General features: G+C 37.3%; 1 protein-coding gene across 3 annotated transcripts in view; it reads right to left on the minus strand.

The window, feature by feature from the left end:
* The window catches only part of Nell1 (neural EGFL like 1), a 794610-nt gene that overhangs the window by 657308 nt on the left and 119917 nt on the right, over positions 1 to 17385 (minus strand). For 2 of the 3 annotated variants that reach the window (XM_071617125.1, XM_071617124.1), the window contains exon 4: positions 749 to 919. The exons of the other annotated variant lie outside the window; for it this stretch is intronic. In XM_071617125.1, the coding sequence (XP_071473226.1) occupies positions 749 to 919 (171 nt within the window). The remainder of the gene's footprint in view (positions 1 to 748; positions 920 to 17385) is intronic. 3 annotated transcript variants of the gene reach the window in all.

A 17385-nucleotide genomic window follows, 5' to 3' on the forward strand; every position in this document is an offset into this window, starting at 1 on the left:
GTTTCTGGAGAGATCAACATTTTTCCCTTAACCACCATTATCTAGCTGTCTAGCCACAAGTGATTGAACAGAAACCAGTGGTCTCCATTCTTCAGCTGTCAGTAAACCTACCTCCAGTGCCAAATAAAACAGCATGTCTGTGTCACTGCAACTTTCTATAGAACCCCCCCAGATCTCACAAATAGTCCTGCCACCCTCTGAAAAGCTGGAAGGTGCATTCCTCTGCAGAGAATGGATGGCATTGATTCCAAAAGATTCAAAGAACAGCCATTTTAAGAAGGTCCCATTTGGAAAAGATATTTAAGCAAAGCTGCACCTGATGAAGTAAAATAGAATTAGCCGCTTCAGTAGCAAAGGCTTCTCAGATTCATTCTGAGGTAGACTGGCTTCTTTGCTCCCAAGTGGAACGAACTCAACAACAATATATCACAGTTAACTGTGATCACAGTTCCATGGAATTTCAGCCAGTGCTGAGAGCACACCGAGGTGCACTTAATATTCCCCAATCTGTAATCAACCTTTTGTACATTTGTTCCTAATCACAGGATACAGTTTCATCTTAATGAACTGTTTTCTTATCATATTACACTTGGTCATTTCAGCACGCCTAACGGCCCATTTGGTAGGTTAAATTACAATTAAGGTCCTTTGGTTTTTGTTTCCTGGCAAGTCTTGGAGGGATTTGATTTTTTTCCCCCTTTCCATTGCTTGATTTCAAGGGCAAAATCACTAACAATCAAAGACATACCTATTGCAGTCCACGTGGAGCAGGAGGTGAGAGGCACTCACTGACAGTGCGACCTTGTGCCACTGCCCATCCGCCATTCGGTATGGAAGTGCCTCTGTCCTGGGCTTCCCCTTATGTATGTAGTGATATCGAATCTCATCCCTCAGGCCACTGCTCTCCAGTTCAAAATAGCTGTGTAAAGAAACAAAATTTTGTTTTATTTTGGTTCTGAATATCACAACTATTGCCAATCCCCACCTTTTATTACGAGGTTCCTCAAAACCTAAAATTAGCTAAACACAACACAAAAACCATGACCTGAAATCAATTGTACTGTAAGGGACCCAATTCACCTATTGTCTGACAACCCTTGTGGTGACACCTGGAGCCTCTGAAAAGGAGATCAATTGAGCCACTGTAAGGTAAGAAGCCACAAGCTAATTAGCAAAGCATGGGGCTGTGTCTCTCAAATACATAAAAGCACTGTTCAGAATCCTTCTTCTATTGTCTAAAACAGGCCATTTGGGTCAAAAGAATGTATTGATGTTTATTTTTAGAACACCCATTTTAACTTTTTCAAGAACTAATGAGAAATAAAAGGTTTGTTGGACATCAGGGATTCAAATAAATTGCAAGAATACAGAGATTATTAAAGTTTTACGCCCCCCCCCAAACCAAAGGCTACATCTGGACAATTCCTAGAAGATGAGTAGGGGAGAAAAGGTTGAAGCTACTCACATATCAATCAGCATTTCAAATTATCCTAGAATAAAACATGCATTTGGATTTTTCTTTCCCAAGATTATCATGTTTTCCAATCCATGAGACGTCCCTATTGCCACGTCCCTAGTGCCACCACTGTAGATTGCAGCAAGTAACTTTGGGAACACTCCTCCCATACCCCCCCCCCAGTGCTGTCACTTTCATGGGGAGCAGAGGATTTTGTCTTCCATGCTTCTCTTCTGAAATGTGTCACTGACATGAGACCTGACCTCACTGACAGGCATCATACTAGCAGGTCACCCACAAAACCGCATAAAACTGATTTAAAAGACTTAAAAACTGAAATTCAAGGATTAAATAACACACCCAAGACAGGATTTAAACTTATTCAAATTTAACTGTGCACTTTCTAAGTGCTTTGCTGCCATCCTAGAGGCAGGCACCAGAGATGCCCTCAAGCAGGAGCAAGATTACCTCAACCAGCACTAACTTCCAGCAACACATTCAGGTGACAATTGAAAAGCTGCTCACTGAGATGGTGACCAGTTTAATCCTGAGATTTAGAAGGACCTGCTGTGTCTCCTCTAATCCACTGAGTTGGCCTGACCTCACCAGCTAGACTGTTTAATCAAAAATACAAAATGCATCTTCCATGAGGACCGAAATGAATATATCATGAAACTCAACCTCTATTATGCATGATTCCCAAATCTCATGTCAGAGAACAAATGCATATTTCTTGCTTATCTTTCACAGGAGATCTTCCCAAGAGAAGTTCAAGGGAAGCGGAGAATCAAGGCTAGCTCTGACCTCTCTTATTTGAAACTCAACAAAAAATCAGGCCTGAACTGAAGAAGCTCCTTATATGATAGCAGCCAGCTCCTGGGGCCAGGTACATACTTATTAGCAATAATTAATAAAATACATATTTTATAAGACCAAAAAGGAAGAAATTCCTTAACATTTATTCTAAAGACACTCTCCAATTTCTTTTAAGCAACTAAAACATTAGAAGAGTCAAACAATGCCAGAACTTAAAAGTCAAGGCCTTAGAGATTATCTAGTCATCCACTAATTCATTCAATATGTCTTCCTGAACACATAGTGAAGAAATGAAAAAGCATTTAAAATACAGATCCCTATCTCACTCGTTTTCAGACTAGTGAAGAAAGAAAAATAAATAAAATGTCCCTCCTTAACCAACAACAACAACAAAAAAAAACACCAAACAAGTAGAAAGCATCCTAAGAGAAGCAAAGTGAAGAGAAGCTACTGCTCATTGAGTGACCACTATGTGCCAGAAATATGTGAAATGCTTTCATGGACATTATCCCATTTCATTTCTTTAATGCAGATATTATTATTATTCTTTTTACAGACAAGCTCACATGTGATCAGAGATACTAGGTGCTTTGCTAAGACCATGTAGCTCCAGTATAGAAAAGAATTGGGATCTTATATTTGAGACCTTACCAAGATTCATACCCTTGCCTTGACCCAAAAGTGACTCCTAAGGGAAGAAACATGACTAAAAGGACTTCAATCAATGACAACGAGAAATGTTCGGAGATCAGCTGATAAAATCATTAAGGAGGAAGGTAAATACATTTAACCAGATTTAATCATTATTCCTGGGGTTATGGCCTCATTGAGCAAGTGCTTAATGTATTATAAAAACATCATTTAAAGATCACTTTACAAAGCACTGGAGTAAGTGATTACCTGTGGTAATCACAAATATATAGCTATGAGAAAAAAATCTGCCCTAATATTATGCTAGCAAATACTTCTGTCTTAGGCTAATATTTCTGACAGCATCATGTATATATTCAAAAGGTGATATTATCTCAAACAACTTGGAAGAACTTCAATATGATGTATTTTTAAAAATAATATGTTAGATAACTACTGAAACGGTGCCAGGGATTAAAAAAAAAAATACTGGATGGCTAAGTGACATCCAGATAAAATTGCTTCATGAAGTGAATAAGGCAATTTTTCCAGGCAGTAACCCTCTGCTAATAGAGATGTGAGGCTTAGTCCTGATAGCAACTTGGAAGAGATGGTCACTGGCCTGATGGGATTTGACTATTGCCTGGGGGAAGACCCGTAATACGTAGTAGAGCTTGTTACCCAAAGTGAAATCAGAGCAATAGCAGCAGCAACAGCATCACCCCTGCAAATTCAGATTATTGGGCCCCACCCAAGCTCTATGAAATCAGAATCTGCATTTCAAAAAGATCCCAGATGATTCATGTGCACATTAAAGTTTAAGAAGCACTGTAGTGGAGTACACCAGGTGCTGCTATACTTCCTGGCCAGCTGGTCACGGTGAGGGCAGCAGAAGTTTGATGCTACAAGCCAGAGACTAGGAGCCATGTAGTGCTGGCAGGAAAAGGAAAGATACTGGAAGTGATCACAAGCAAGTGTCTAGAGAGCAACGTAGCTCTAACAGTTCTACTCTTTAGACTCAAGTGTTGTGGGGTCTTCCTGAGAGTCTGCAGAGGGAGTGAAGGAGACAGCTCTATGGATGATGAAACCATCAGCCAGGTTTTATGAGCAGCACTTCTCCCCTTAGCCTTGGACCTCAGCCACGTGTGCTGTTCCAAAGAACTGCTCTGGCTCCCAGGAAAAGCTGCTTGTCTTGCAAATATTTGAAAACAGCAATGATATCCCTATTTTTTTTTCAAGCCTGTTTCCCATGAAGACTAGAAACTCCTCCTGGATAAGGATCCTACCCGATTCCTCTTTCTAGATACTTCCCCATGTTGGTCAATACACTCTAGGCCTGGTCAAATAAATCAATTTTGCACTTAAATACAGCATCCAGGGATAAAGGCACTGGTGCAGATGTGGTCCAAAGCAAAGTACAGTGACATTATCACCTGCTTTGCTCTGGGCTATGTGCGACCATGAATGCCTCCTAATGTTCACACTGACTTTCTCAACAACTAATGCCCCAAGTCCTTTTCGCACAAATGCTATGAACGCAAATCTTCACCTCCTATGTTTCCATGGCTGAGATTTTTTTTTAAACCAAAGCCTTTGCTTAAGTGCTAGGCAGACCATACTCCAAAATCTGAATAATTCCCCAAAGCCACTCTTGGGTATTAGAAACAATCTTTATGACCTGGAACTGAAGTTAAATTTCATGGGATGATCTGAATTCCATGTTATATTTGGAAGTCAAGTTTGCAACAAAAATTCCAAATAATACGGTACATCAAGCAAGCCATTTTTATTAAAATGCTTATCATTTTCCCCAAAATTAATGCCTGTATATCCCATTTTAAGATTTCTCTCTCACACACGCACACGACTGTAAGGGTAGACAAACACAAGATGTTAATGGGTGAATGTGTTGTTTCTGTATTCAGGGATTGAAAATTATAAAAGTTAATTTTAGATGATAACCAGCACTAATTCATTAGCAAAGGTCAGAAGTTTCTTAGAACAGACTTCTTTTCCTAGGTATTCGACGAGGATATACATTATCTTTCTAGAAAAATACATCATATTCCAAAGAGCCCCAGAGTTAGTGCTATACCTACTGACATTCCAACTGTGTCCTCTTTGTAGCCCTGAAAAAGCTATTGTTTTGTGGGAATCTGGTTGAGAAGTCAAGGCCAGGTGAACTTAGGAAATAAGGCCACACTCCTATTCATGCTTTACTTTTGTTGGGATTCCCAGGGAGAAAAACCAAACAGGACTCTAGCTACTTGCTATAAAGGGAACCAAGTACACTACAGGTGTAGAGAGAGCACCAGGGTGGACCAGTTTCCTAAATCCTGAAAAATCCCAAAGATAATGAAAAAATTAGTTTCCCAGCATTGTGTTTACAATTTTATAGGACCTCAATAAAAGTTAACTCTGCTTCTAAGAATGATAATGGTATTAGTGATAACAAAAACAGTATAGCGAACATTAGTTATATAACAATAGATAATTCTTTCTGAATTCTTATCACTCTCAGGAGGACTGCCTGTAGAGCTTCATATTTCACATCAAAACCATCCCCACAACAAACCTGTTATTTGTTATTTGCTGTAACAAATGCTCTTGTTGCATTAACTATGGGCAGGGCACTATTCTACAAATGCTTATTCATTTAACCCTCAAAATAAACTTAAAATTACCAACTATTATCATCCACATTTTGTGGAGGATGGAAGTTAAGAGAGGTTTAATAACTTGCTCAAGACAACACAGATAGAGATGAGCATCCCTGGGATTTAAACCAGAGAAGTCTGGCCCTAGGTTCTTGCTTTATATAGCAATCCAAGTCCATACTTTAACCATCACCTCGTTTTTTTATCTATATATGACAGCAGAATGCATTATAATTCTTATTACATATATAGAGCACAATTTTTCATATCTCAGGTTTTATACATAGTATATTCACACCAATTCATGTCTTCATACCTGTACTTTAGATAATAATGAACATCACATTCCACAATCATTAATTACCCCATGCCCCCTCCCCTTCTCCTCCAACCCCTCTGCCCATCACCTCATTTTACAGATAAGAAATTAAACATTTGAAGATCATACAGCTATAGATGGCAGAAGTTTGATTTACACCCAGGTCTGATAAACAACAAAGTGGGCGCTCCCAATGCTGGCATTCCACAACTTTCTAATGTATCCAATGGTATTCTCTTCCATATTTTTATTGGTTCATTATAGTTGTACATAATGGTGGGATTGGTTGTTACATATGCATACATGCACATAATATAACAATATAATTTGGCCAATATCACTCTACAGTATATCCCCTTATCCTCCCCTCCTCCCTCCATCTGGTCCCTTTTCTCTACTGATATTCCTCCGATTTTCATGAGATTCCCCCTACATCTTTCTTTTCCTTTTTCCTCTTTAGCTTTCACATGGGATAAAATGTGACCCTTGACTTTCTGAGTTTGGCTGATTTCATTAACATAATCCTCTCAAGTTCCATCCATTTTTTAGCAAAGGACAATTTCATCTTCTTCATGGTTGAATAAAACTTCATAATAGTGTGCACGCACAAACACACAACATTTTCTTTATCCATTCATCCACTGACAGACACCTTATCTGGTTCCACACTTTGGCTATTGTGAGTTGTGCTGCTACAAACATGGGTATATGTGGATCATCAGACTTTAATTCAGAAGGATAAATACCTAACAGTAGTATAGCTGGGTTATATGGTAGAAAGCACTTTAAATGTATTATCTCTAATTCTGCCAACAATATTACATGATAGTTTTATTTACATTAGAGGTTTGAAAACTGAGACACAAAATGATAAAGTATCTTGCCTGAAGTCATGGAATCCTAAGATTCAAATCCAGTTCTGCTTAATTCTAGGACCCGTGTTCTTTACATCACACTGTGCTCCTTCCTCTCTGGGACGGAGGTACAATCATGTCAGGATCAGACAGGGCAAGAGTTCCAGTGTACTCAGGCAGCCCCCATCATGAACCCCTTGATGCCCTGTGCTACCAAGTCATCCTGCAGAGTCAGGTGCCAGCCCATTTCCTAAGCTCTCACCATCACCCAGGAGAAAAATGTCACCCCTGTTTCTGCTAAAGCTCTTGTCTACTCTTTGCCCAATCCTGGGATAATAAAAAGAAAATCCAAACATACCAGGAAGGTATCTTGTGTCCTCACTTGGGCTGGGGTTCTCAAGTACTGTAAGTACTTAAAAAAGAGATGGTGGAACGGTTTTTAAGTGATCAGTAATGCAAATACCACTGGCCTGGGTGTACTGAGACTTGACATGCAATCTAAACCACTACAGACAAATTAAGGAAATTTGGGCAGATCATATTCCTGCCTTTCTGTGCCTCAGTTTCTCCCATCTGTCCAGTGAAGTGACTGATTCCGATTCACAGAGCCCTAGGATTCCTTGGAAGGCCCTTAGCATGTAGGGCAGCAGGAAAAGACAGGACTACAACCTCCCTTAATCAGAGAAGCTTTACTTTCATTTGTTACATAAATTGGAATTTCCCCCAAATGATTTCACTTGAGTAAGAGATTTACTTCCAAAAATAGTTTTAAATGACTAAAAATTTATTTGAGTCTTTGAGGTCCAGCTCAAGTCTAAATTCCTATAATTCATGGTCTACTTTGCAAATTGATAAACCTGAAAAGAAAATGAATAATTGACCCTTAGTTTTGTTTAACCCTTGACATTTTGTCAATATGCCTACTCCAGGCTCCTTAGCAGCTTGTAGGAGGGAGGACAGGAAATGGCAGATGTAGCAGATATAGCCAATATCCATACCCTGCCCTTCTGCCTAGCACATACTATACCATATTTCCTGTCCTCTTGAATCTAGGAGGGACCCTATGACTAGCTGTAACCACCAAAACATAGGCAGAGATGATATGCATCATGTCCAGGCCAAGACACTTAAGAGAAGGTGTTCTTATCGGTGGCCTTTGTACAGGGTCCAATGGAGGAGTCAGAGGCCTTGATGGGTGATGGTACCATTAGATGAAATGAGTCTGGGTCCATAAATGACTGCATGATCCATAAATCCCATTCTTCATACAGACTAAAACTGAGCTGGGTTGTAAACAAAAATGAACTTTTACTGATAATAATAAACATACTTAGAAGTTTCTAAACTACCTTGACTCATTAGAGAGAGGTACAGGAACATGAAAACTAAAAAGAAAGGCAGAAAACTGAGACGTAACCATGGACACAAAGCTATTGCTAGGCTATAAATAGAAAGAAAGTCAGGAGGCATGAAGACAGTCACCTCCTATATGACGGAGAACCCGCATTCCATGCCTAATACTGTGCGAGAAATTGTTTTCCAAAGACAGCCACAGCTATATCTCCCATCTTCCATGCTCTTCTACCAACAGATCCTGACATTCCTATAATTGAAATGTGGGCACTCTCTCCCCTCCGCTAGAATCTAGGTGACTCTGTCCACAGGTAGGCAACAAATGCATAAATGCAGTTTCTCTCTTATTTACCCAAACTGTTGTGCTTGAAGCCCTGAATCACCCTGTAAGAAGTCCAACCATCCTGAGGCCACCATACAGTGAGGAAGCCCTGTCCACACCAGAAAGGTAACATGTGGGTACTCTAGTTGACCATCCCATCTGGGGTCCCAGCCAATGGCCATTATAAGCAAGTAGCAATGTGAGTGAAAACAGTTCCAGATGGCTTCCCCTGCTGTCCACGCTTCCCAGATGAAGCCACAGATATTGTAGAACAGAGATGAGCCACCTCCTCTGGGCTCTGTCCAAATTTCTGACCTACAGAATCTGAGTGTAACAAGTTTGGGGTCAGTTTTTTGCACATTAACAGAAATTGGAACACTCTAGCTTTAGGTATACAGATTTTGACCTTTAAAAATTGAGACTTATAATTTATGTATGTCTTTACTAAATGCCTGGGGTCACTGGCCAGATCATCAAATATCAAAGTGACAGCTTGTAAGTAAGCTCACAGATTTATAACTACACAGGTCAAGTCTAAACAAATGGAAGAAAATGGGTAGTTATAAATTAGTTCATTGTTAGTGCATAGAAATACTACTGATTTTTGTGAGTTGATTACTGTATTCACTTATTAGTTCTAACAGGGTTTTGGTGGAGCTTGTACCACTTTTATATAAGATCATATGATCAGCAAATAGTAACAGCCCTAAAAATTTTGTCATTTCAACAGCATGGATGGAATTGGAGAATATTATGCTAGTGAAAAAGTCAAGACACAGAAGGTAAATACTGCACATTCTTACCTATATGTGTAATTAAAAAATAATTGAACTCACAGAAGTAGAAAGAATGGTGTTTACAGAAGGTAGGAGTCAAGGAACCTGAGGGAGATGATGGTAAAAGGGTATAAAATCTCAGATAAAATAACTTCTTTTTTTTTTAGTTCTAGTGTAGACCATGGAGAATCAACTCAACAATAAGAATACTGTACATTTCAAAATTGCTAAGAGTAAATGTCAAAAGTTTACACCACAAAAATGTTAAGAATCTGAGATGATGGGTATATTAATTATTCTATAACTGTCATTAGTCATAACATCACTTCATGCCCCATAAATTTATATAATTATACATTTCCAGTTTCCAATTTAAAAAGTAAATTATTGATAGCTAAAACATAGGCCAGGTGTGATGGTGCATGTCTATAATCTCAGCTGCTCAGAAGGCTGGTGCAGAAGGATCATAAATTCAAGGTCAACCTGGGCAACTTAAACCAGGTCTCAAAAGTTTTTTTTTTTTAATTTAATGTAATTTATGAAAGGGCTAGGGATATAGCTCAATGGTAAAACACTGCTGGGTTCAATTTCTAGTACTAAAATATAAATAAAAATTAAAAACTAAAAAAAAACCTTTAAAAATGGTATTCAACCCCAAAATGTAACTTAATATCGATAAACCAGCAAGATTTTCAGCAGCTATTCAACAAATTTGATATACTTCTCATTATCCACAATTCTTCATGTATCAGTCCTCATATCCCAGCAAGACAAGGATCTGGGCTCTTGTCTTTCAATCTACAGTGCTATTTGACAAAGTTAAAGAAAAGTCCTAACTGATCCTGAAAAACATCTAATACCCCCAACTTTTCATGTCTTTATTCAGGGCCATGTAGTATAGAGAAAAGGGAATAATCCATAGAAATAAAGGGCTCCAGAGCCCAACCAATCTCTGTCCAACCCCTGCCTCTGCCTTTTTAGTCCAGGTGTTTATGGGGGTGACACACTTCATTTCCTTCCCTCCTTTCTTCTTTTACTAGAAAACAAAACATCTACTTCACAATTCTTTATCTTAACAGAGCATTTGTAAATCACCTTATGAAGGGCTAATGGCCAGTACTGATTATGATTTCCCTTTCTGATCCCTTTCTGCCTCCATGGAAATAAACAGCCTCAGAGAGGTATGGTGCTGCTCAAAGTGTAAATACTGCCTGGCTTTTCTCACAAGGAAGTATGTGTCTGCCTTCTCCTTTCATTTGTTTAGACTTGACCTGATGTTATTTGTATTGTAAAGTTACATATTAGTTCTGTGCTCAATACTCTCAGCAAACATCTAGCAAAAGATTAATAGTGACAGCAATTACAAAACCTCTTTTATTGAAAATAAGACATTCACTGTTAAATGAAATGTAAAATAAAGCTCTATATCAATTCAAAACAGCTCTATTGCAGTCTTCAAAATCCACATGGTATTAGGCCCTGCTGTTCTGACTAAAGCAAGGGCTGGCTTCTTAATTCCCAGAAACTGAGGACCAGGAAAAAAAGACATGGAACCTTAGGAAAGTCGAGATAAAAAAAAATAAAATTGGAAGAAGAAATTTAAAATGAAAGCAATGATACAATTTACAGGGACAAAGATAGAAGGGATAGTTTTTTTTTAATGTTTTATTAGTGCATTATAATTATACACAATAGCCAGGTTCACTTTTATAACTGCATACAAGAAAACTTGTTCCATTTCAGGTAGACTGTTTTTGAATGCCAAAGCCTACAAATAAAACTAAATAAAAATATTTATTATCAAACAAGTCCAAGGCATAGAGCCTAGAACTGCACAACTGCATCTCATCTTAAGCCTGAAGTACAGCTTTGGACCTCCAGGAACTCAAAATTAAGATGTGCACAAATATCAAGAAATAGGAATGAGGGCTGGTGATGTAGCTCAGTGATAAAGTGCTTGCCTAGCATGTAGAAGGCTCTGGGTTCAATACTTAGTACTGAAAAGAAAGAGAGAGGTGTTGGGGAGGGGTAGGGGGGTTATTGGAGAAGGAAGGAGTAAAATAGTAGCAACATTGTTGTTATAGTTAAAGATATAGTAATGGCCAACACATGTATAGCACTTTCTCCACAACTGTTACTAAAGGCTTACGGAGAATATTATTGTTCTAAAACAAGAAATATAATCTTCAATTTTTAAATTTTTATTAAATTTTTATGTTCAGAATAAATTCATCTATTTCAAAAACAAATAAATTAGTATATCTATGAAAGTACTCAGTGAAAATTTCTCTCCCATCCTACACCAATCTTCCTAGTACTCAATGCCCCTCAGAGGCAACCACAGGTGCCTTGGGTTTTCTTCCAAAGTTTCTTTTTTTTAAATTTATTTATTTACTCTAATTTGTTTTACATGATAGCAGAATGCATTTCAATTCATAATACACATATAGAGTACAATTTTTCATGTCTCTGGTTGCTCACAAAGGACAGTCACTCAATTCGTGTCTTCATACACGTACTTAGGGTAGTGATGTTCATCTCATTCCATCATATTTCCTACCCTCACGACCCCTCCCCTTCCCCTTTGCCCTATCCAAAGTTCCTCCAATCCTCCAATGCATCCGCGCCAATCCCCATTTTGGATCAGCATCCACATATCAGAGAAAACATTCGGCATTTGGTTTTTTAGGATTGGTTTAGTTCACTTAGCAATATATTCTCCAACTCCATCCATTTAACTGCAAATGCCATGATTTTATTCTCTTCTAATGCTGAGTAATAATCTGTTGTGTATCTAGATCACATTCTTTATCCATTCATCTATTAAAGGGAATCCAGGTTGGTTCCACAATTTAGCTAATGTGAACTATGCTGCTATAAATATTGATGTGGCTGCATCATGTAGTATGCTATTTTTAAGTCCTTTGGGTATAAACTGAGAAGTGGATAGCTGGGTCAAATTGTGGTTCCATTCCAAGTTTTCTAAGGAATCTCCATACTGCTTTCCATATCAGTTACACCAATTTGCAGTCCCACCAGCAATGTAAGAGTCTGTCTTTTCCCCCACATCCTCACCAACACTTGTTTGTATTCTTGATAACTGCCATTCTGACTGGAGTGAGATGAAATCTTAGAGTACTTTTGATTTGCATTTCTCTAACTGCTAGAGATGTTGAACATTTTTTTTCATATATTTGCTAATTGATTATATATCCTCTTCTGAGAAGTGTCTGTTCAGTTCCTTGGTCCATTTATTGATTGGGTTGTTTTGTTGTTTTGGTGTTAAGTTTTTTGAGTTCTTTGTATACCCTAGAGATTGGTGCGCTATCTGATGTACATGTGATAAAAATTTGCTCCCATTCTGTAGGCTCTCTATTCACCTCACTGATTGTTTCTTTTGCTGAGAATAAGCTTTTTAGTTTGAATGCATCCCATTTATTGATTCTTGATTTTATTTCTTGTGCCATGAAAGTCTTATTAAGGAAGTTGGGGCGTAATCCAACATGATGAAGATTTGGGCCTACTTTTTCTTCCATTAGGCACAGGGTCTCTAGTTTAATTCCTAGATCCTTGATCCACTTTGAATTGAGTTTTGTGCATGGTGAGAGATGGGGGCTTAATTTAATTTTCAAAGTTTTCTTTTTAGTCTTTCAAAATATCTTCAGATTTGCAGAAAAAATTACAAATATAATACAGAGTCCTACATACCCCTCACCCAGTTTTCCCTGTTATTAACATCTCACACTAGTATGGTACATTATTATTAATAAACCAACATACATTTATTATTAACTAAAGTTCATACTTCATCCAAATTTCCTTATTTTTATCTTGTATCCTTTTTCTATTCCACATTCTGATGTAGGATGTTACATTAGATTTAATCAGCAAGTCTCCTTAGGGTCCTTGGGCTATGCCAGTTCAGACTTACTAGTTTCTTATGACCTTGACAGTTTTGAAGAACACTGGTCAGGCAGTTCATAGAATTCTCCACAGTGGGAATCTGTGTAATATTTTTCACTTGAGTTGTGAGTTTGGGAAGGAAGAGCACAAAGTCAATCCTCATTATCATATCAAGAATGCATACCAGCTAGTGATGTCACTGTTGATGTTACTCTTAGTATGTGATGTCACTGTTGATGTTACTCTTGGTGTCAACCTACCTAAATGATGCTTTGTCTGTCTGGTTTCTCCACTGTAAAGTTGCTCCTCTCCTCTCCCATTTCCATACCCAACTCTTTGGAAGGAAGTCATTGTCTGCCTCTCATACTTAAGGAGTAGATAGTTATGTTCCACCACTTTGAAACCCTTCTCTTAGGAAACTTTTATATTTCCTTATTTGTTTATTTATTCATTCATTCAAAAATTTATTTATATCAGTGTGGACTCCTGGGTCATAATTTTGTACTTTAAGTTATAATCTAATTATCATGTTTGTTTGTTTGTTATATTGCTCAAATTGTTCTAGCCCTAGAACTCAGAGTTTTTCACTTGGTTACTTTGACATTCCCATTGCAGTAGGGCTCTTTTTACTTCATCTAGTTTTGTTCTGAGCATTTCCTTACTTGCTGGCACAACAAAATACTCAAGGTTCACCTTATATACTTCTTGACCCAGTTCTAAAATCAAACACTTCTCCAAGATACCCAGTTCCTTTTATCGGAGAATGGTATTAGAAATCAAAATCTGGGCATTAGGTGTGCTCACTGATATTGGGGTATTATTGCTTTCAGACCCTCGCAGAGGAATACAGCAAGGAAATATATGTGTATGTGTATAATATCCACTATACACAAACACACACACCATTATAAATGTTTCTATACATATTTATATGTCTCTAAATTAAGACAAATATTCTGATATTTTAAATCCAAATCCATCACCACATGTGTTATGCTACACTCTGTTCCATACTTACCTATAATCTCACAATCCATCATCCTTTTTTAAATTTTTAAAAATTGTTGATAGACCTCTTTTTTATTTATTTATGTGGTGCTGAGAATTGAACCCAGTGCCTCTCACATGCTAGGCAAGTGCACTACCGCTGAGCCACAGCCCCAGCCCTCCATCATCCTTTTAATTATTCACTTTCAATAGCTTTAAAATTGTTAGCCCATATCCTCATGTAATAAACTAGAGTGAAATGTCTATATATAGTTACATTTGCCTAAAGTCTTAGAGACTCCATTTATTTCCAAAGTTACAGAAGTCACAACCTTATTCCCCAACCCTCTTTGTAGAAGTGGTTCTACACATTTGTGATACTTATTAGCTAGTTCTGTTACATTCTGCTTTTCAACCTGGGATCTCCTGACCTCCAAAATGGCTTTTTGGAATATGCATACATTAAGGTTCACTCTTTGTGGGTTTTGAAAAATGCATAATGTCATAGGTCCACCATTACAGAATCATATTCAGTAGTTCCACTGCCTAAAAATTCTTCGGTTCTTTACCTATTTAACCCTCCCCTAGTCTTTAAAGTCCTGAGAATCACTGATCTCTTTATCATCTTGCCTTTTTCCAGAATATCATATAAATAGAATCATACAGTATATAGTTCTTTTAGACTGGATTCTTTCACTTAGTAAAAAGCATTTAATATTCATTCATGTAGCAGTTTGGGAGAGGGACAAGGGAAGGGAAAGGGAAGATACTAGGGAATTAGATTGAACAAATTATTTGCATGTATAAATATGGAATAACAAATCCATTATATTATTATAATGAACCAATAAATTTTTTTAAAAATATCTTTTGTTCTAAAAAAAAAGATTCATCCATTTCATCCATGTCTTTGTATTTTTTCGGGAGAGGGCAGTACCAGGGACTGAACCTAGGGGCTCTTAACCACGAAGCCAAATCCCCAGCCTGTTTATTTTTTTTTTATCTTTTTAAATTTTGTGACAGGGTACTCATTAAGTTGCAGAGGCTGCCCTTGAACTTGCAATCCTCCTACCTCAGACTCCTGAGTCACTGGGATTACTAGTTTCTTATGACCTTGACAGTTTTGAAGAACACTGGTCAGGCAGTTCATAGAATTCTGCATATAAATGTGCCACCACACCAGGTGTCTTTGCATATTTTGATAATCCATTTCTTTTTTTATTGCTGAATATTACTCCATTGCACTTATATACCATGCTTTATAAATCCACTAGCCTACTGAATAATACCTTGATTGGTTCCTGTTTTGAGTGGTTATTAATAAAGCAGCTAAAAAAACATTTAGTATAAATTTTGTGTAAAAATTAATTTTCAAAGCAACTGAGTAAACACCTAGGAGTATAATTGTGGGATTTTATGGGCAGACTGTTTAACTTGCTAAGAAACTGCCCAATGTCTTCCAAAGTGGCTATATTATATTACTTTCCCATCACCAATGAGTATAAGTTTCTTTCGCTATTTATTTCCATTAGCAATTGGTATTGTCAGGTATTTTAAATTTTAGCCATTTTAATTGGTGTGTGAGGATATCTCCTTGTTTTGATTTGTATTTCCCTAGTGATAAATTATATTGTGGTATTTTTTATGTTTGTTTGCCTTTTATATATATCTTCTTTGGTGAGATCTTCTGTCGTTTTATTTTTAGTGAGAGTGTTTATTTTTGCTTTCTAAGTGTTCTTTGTATATGTTGGGCAAAATCATTTATCAGATTTGTGTTTTTTTTAAATATTTCTCCCAGTGTGTGACTTGCTTTTTGTTCTCTTAATAATGTATTTTGCAGAGCAGGTTTTAGTTTTAATAAAATCTCACATCAATTTTTTTTTCTTTCATGGATCATGCTCCTGATGGTATATCTGAAAACTCATCATCAAACCCAAGGTCATGTAGATTTTATGCAATGTTTTCTCCTAAAAGTTTTATATCTTTGCATTTTACATTACATTGTATGATACATTTTGATATTAATTTTGTGCAAAGTGTAAGGTCTGTGTCAAGGTTCATCTTTCTGCATATAAATGTCCAATTCTTCATGCATCATTTGTTAAAAGACTATCCTTTCTTCCAAAGGTTTTTATGCTATGAAAGCAAGTATGAATATATTATTTCATCCCACCTTTTTAACACAAATAGTAGCATATTATTCTACACTGTTTTTTACTTAATGTAACAGCTCTCTTATATAGAGAGCTGTTTCTTTATCCTTACCATTTCAATTTGATACATATTCTTCTACTTAAAATTAAAATCACCTAGTCTGTATGGCACAAATCCAGATTATAACTAGATAAAAGCCCAGTTGCTAAAGGTTAAGCCAAGCTTACATATCCTGTGAAAGCAAGATTGAAGATCATACACAAGGAATGACACTAAGTGTTATGATAAGTAAGTAGCACGGACTAAGTAATGCAAAGATACATGCCTCTTTTCAAGGAATTTACATGGCACTTGATGAGGTAAAATAAAAGCTTTGGAGAAAATAGATAGTATAAGCTCAGCCTTTAAAGAGAAGGGGGTAAATCCACTCTTGAATGGTGAAGTTGGAAAACTTCAAAATGAAAACAGAGGTGGTGATTTTTTTTTTTAGATTGGAGGAGGAAGAGGAAGGTGCTTTGTGGGAAGAGGAGAGAGTAAAGGCTTAGAGAAAGAAAGGAAAGATACGTGCAAAGAAAACAGAGGAGTTATGGAGTGGCCAAGATGACAAGCTGGATTAAATTTGTAGATAGACTCATACTCAGACATGTGGCCTTGTTGTTGTGGTCTAGTAGTCCTCAAACCATTGACTTCTATGATAGAAGTCATTCGTAGGCATAAAACACTCCCACAAATGAGCATTTCATTTCTCCTATGAACCTCTCACTTTGATCCTCTCTGATCCTTTCAGAAAGCACATCAAATCTGTGGCTCTATCTGGACTCTACTTCAGCCTGTTAATATAAATATAAATATATTTTACATAAGTGAGTCACAAATTTATGTCTCCACTCTAGATCTCTTTTGAGCTATATTCCTGTATAACCAACTAGATATCTGTTCAACTACTGCAGCTGGATGCCTCAAGTAAACCCAAGATACAACTCATGATATTTCCCCAAAACCTAGTTCTCATTTAATATATCAGAATGAGAGCTGCAAACTTAAGCATGGTCTCTGACTTCTTTCTCTGCCCTTTGCTTGCTGGGCAAACCATTAGCAAGTTCTGTTGCTTCTGTTCCTAGGTTTCTCCCACATCTATGCACACCTCATCCCCTTCAC

The sequence above is a fragment of the Marmota flaviventris genome, chromosome 9, assembly GCF_047511675.1.
Source record: "Marmota flaviventris isolate mMarFla1 chromosome 9, mMarFla1.hap1, whole genome shotgun sequence".
Taxonomy (NCBI): Eukaryota; Metazoa; Chordata; class Mammalia; order Rodentia; family Sciuridae; genus Marmota; species Marmota flaviventris.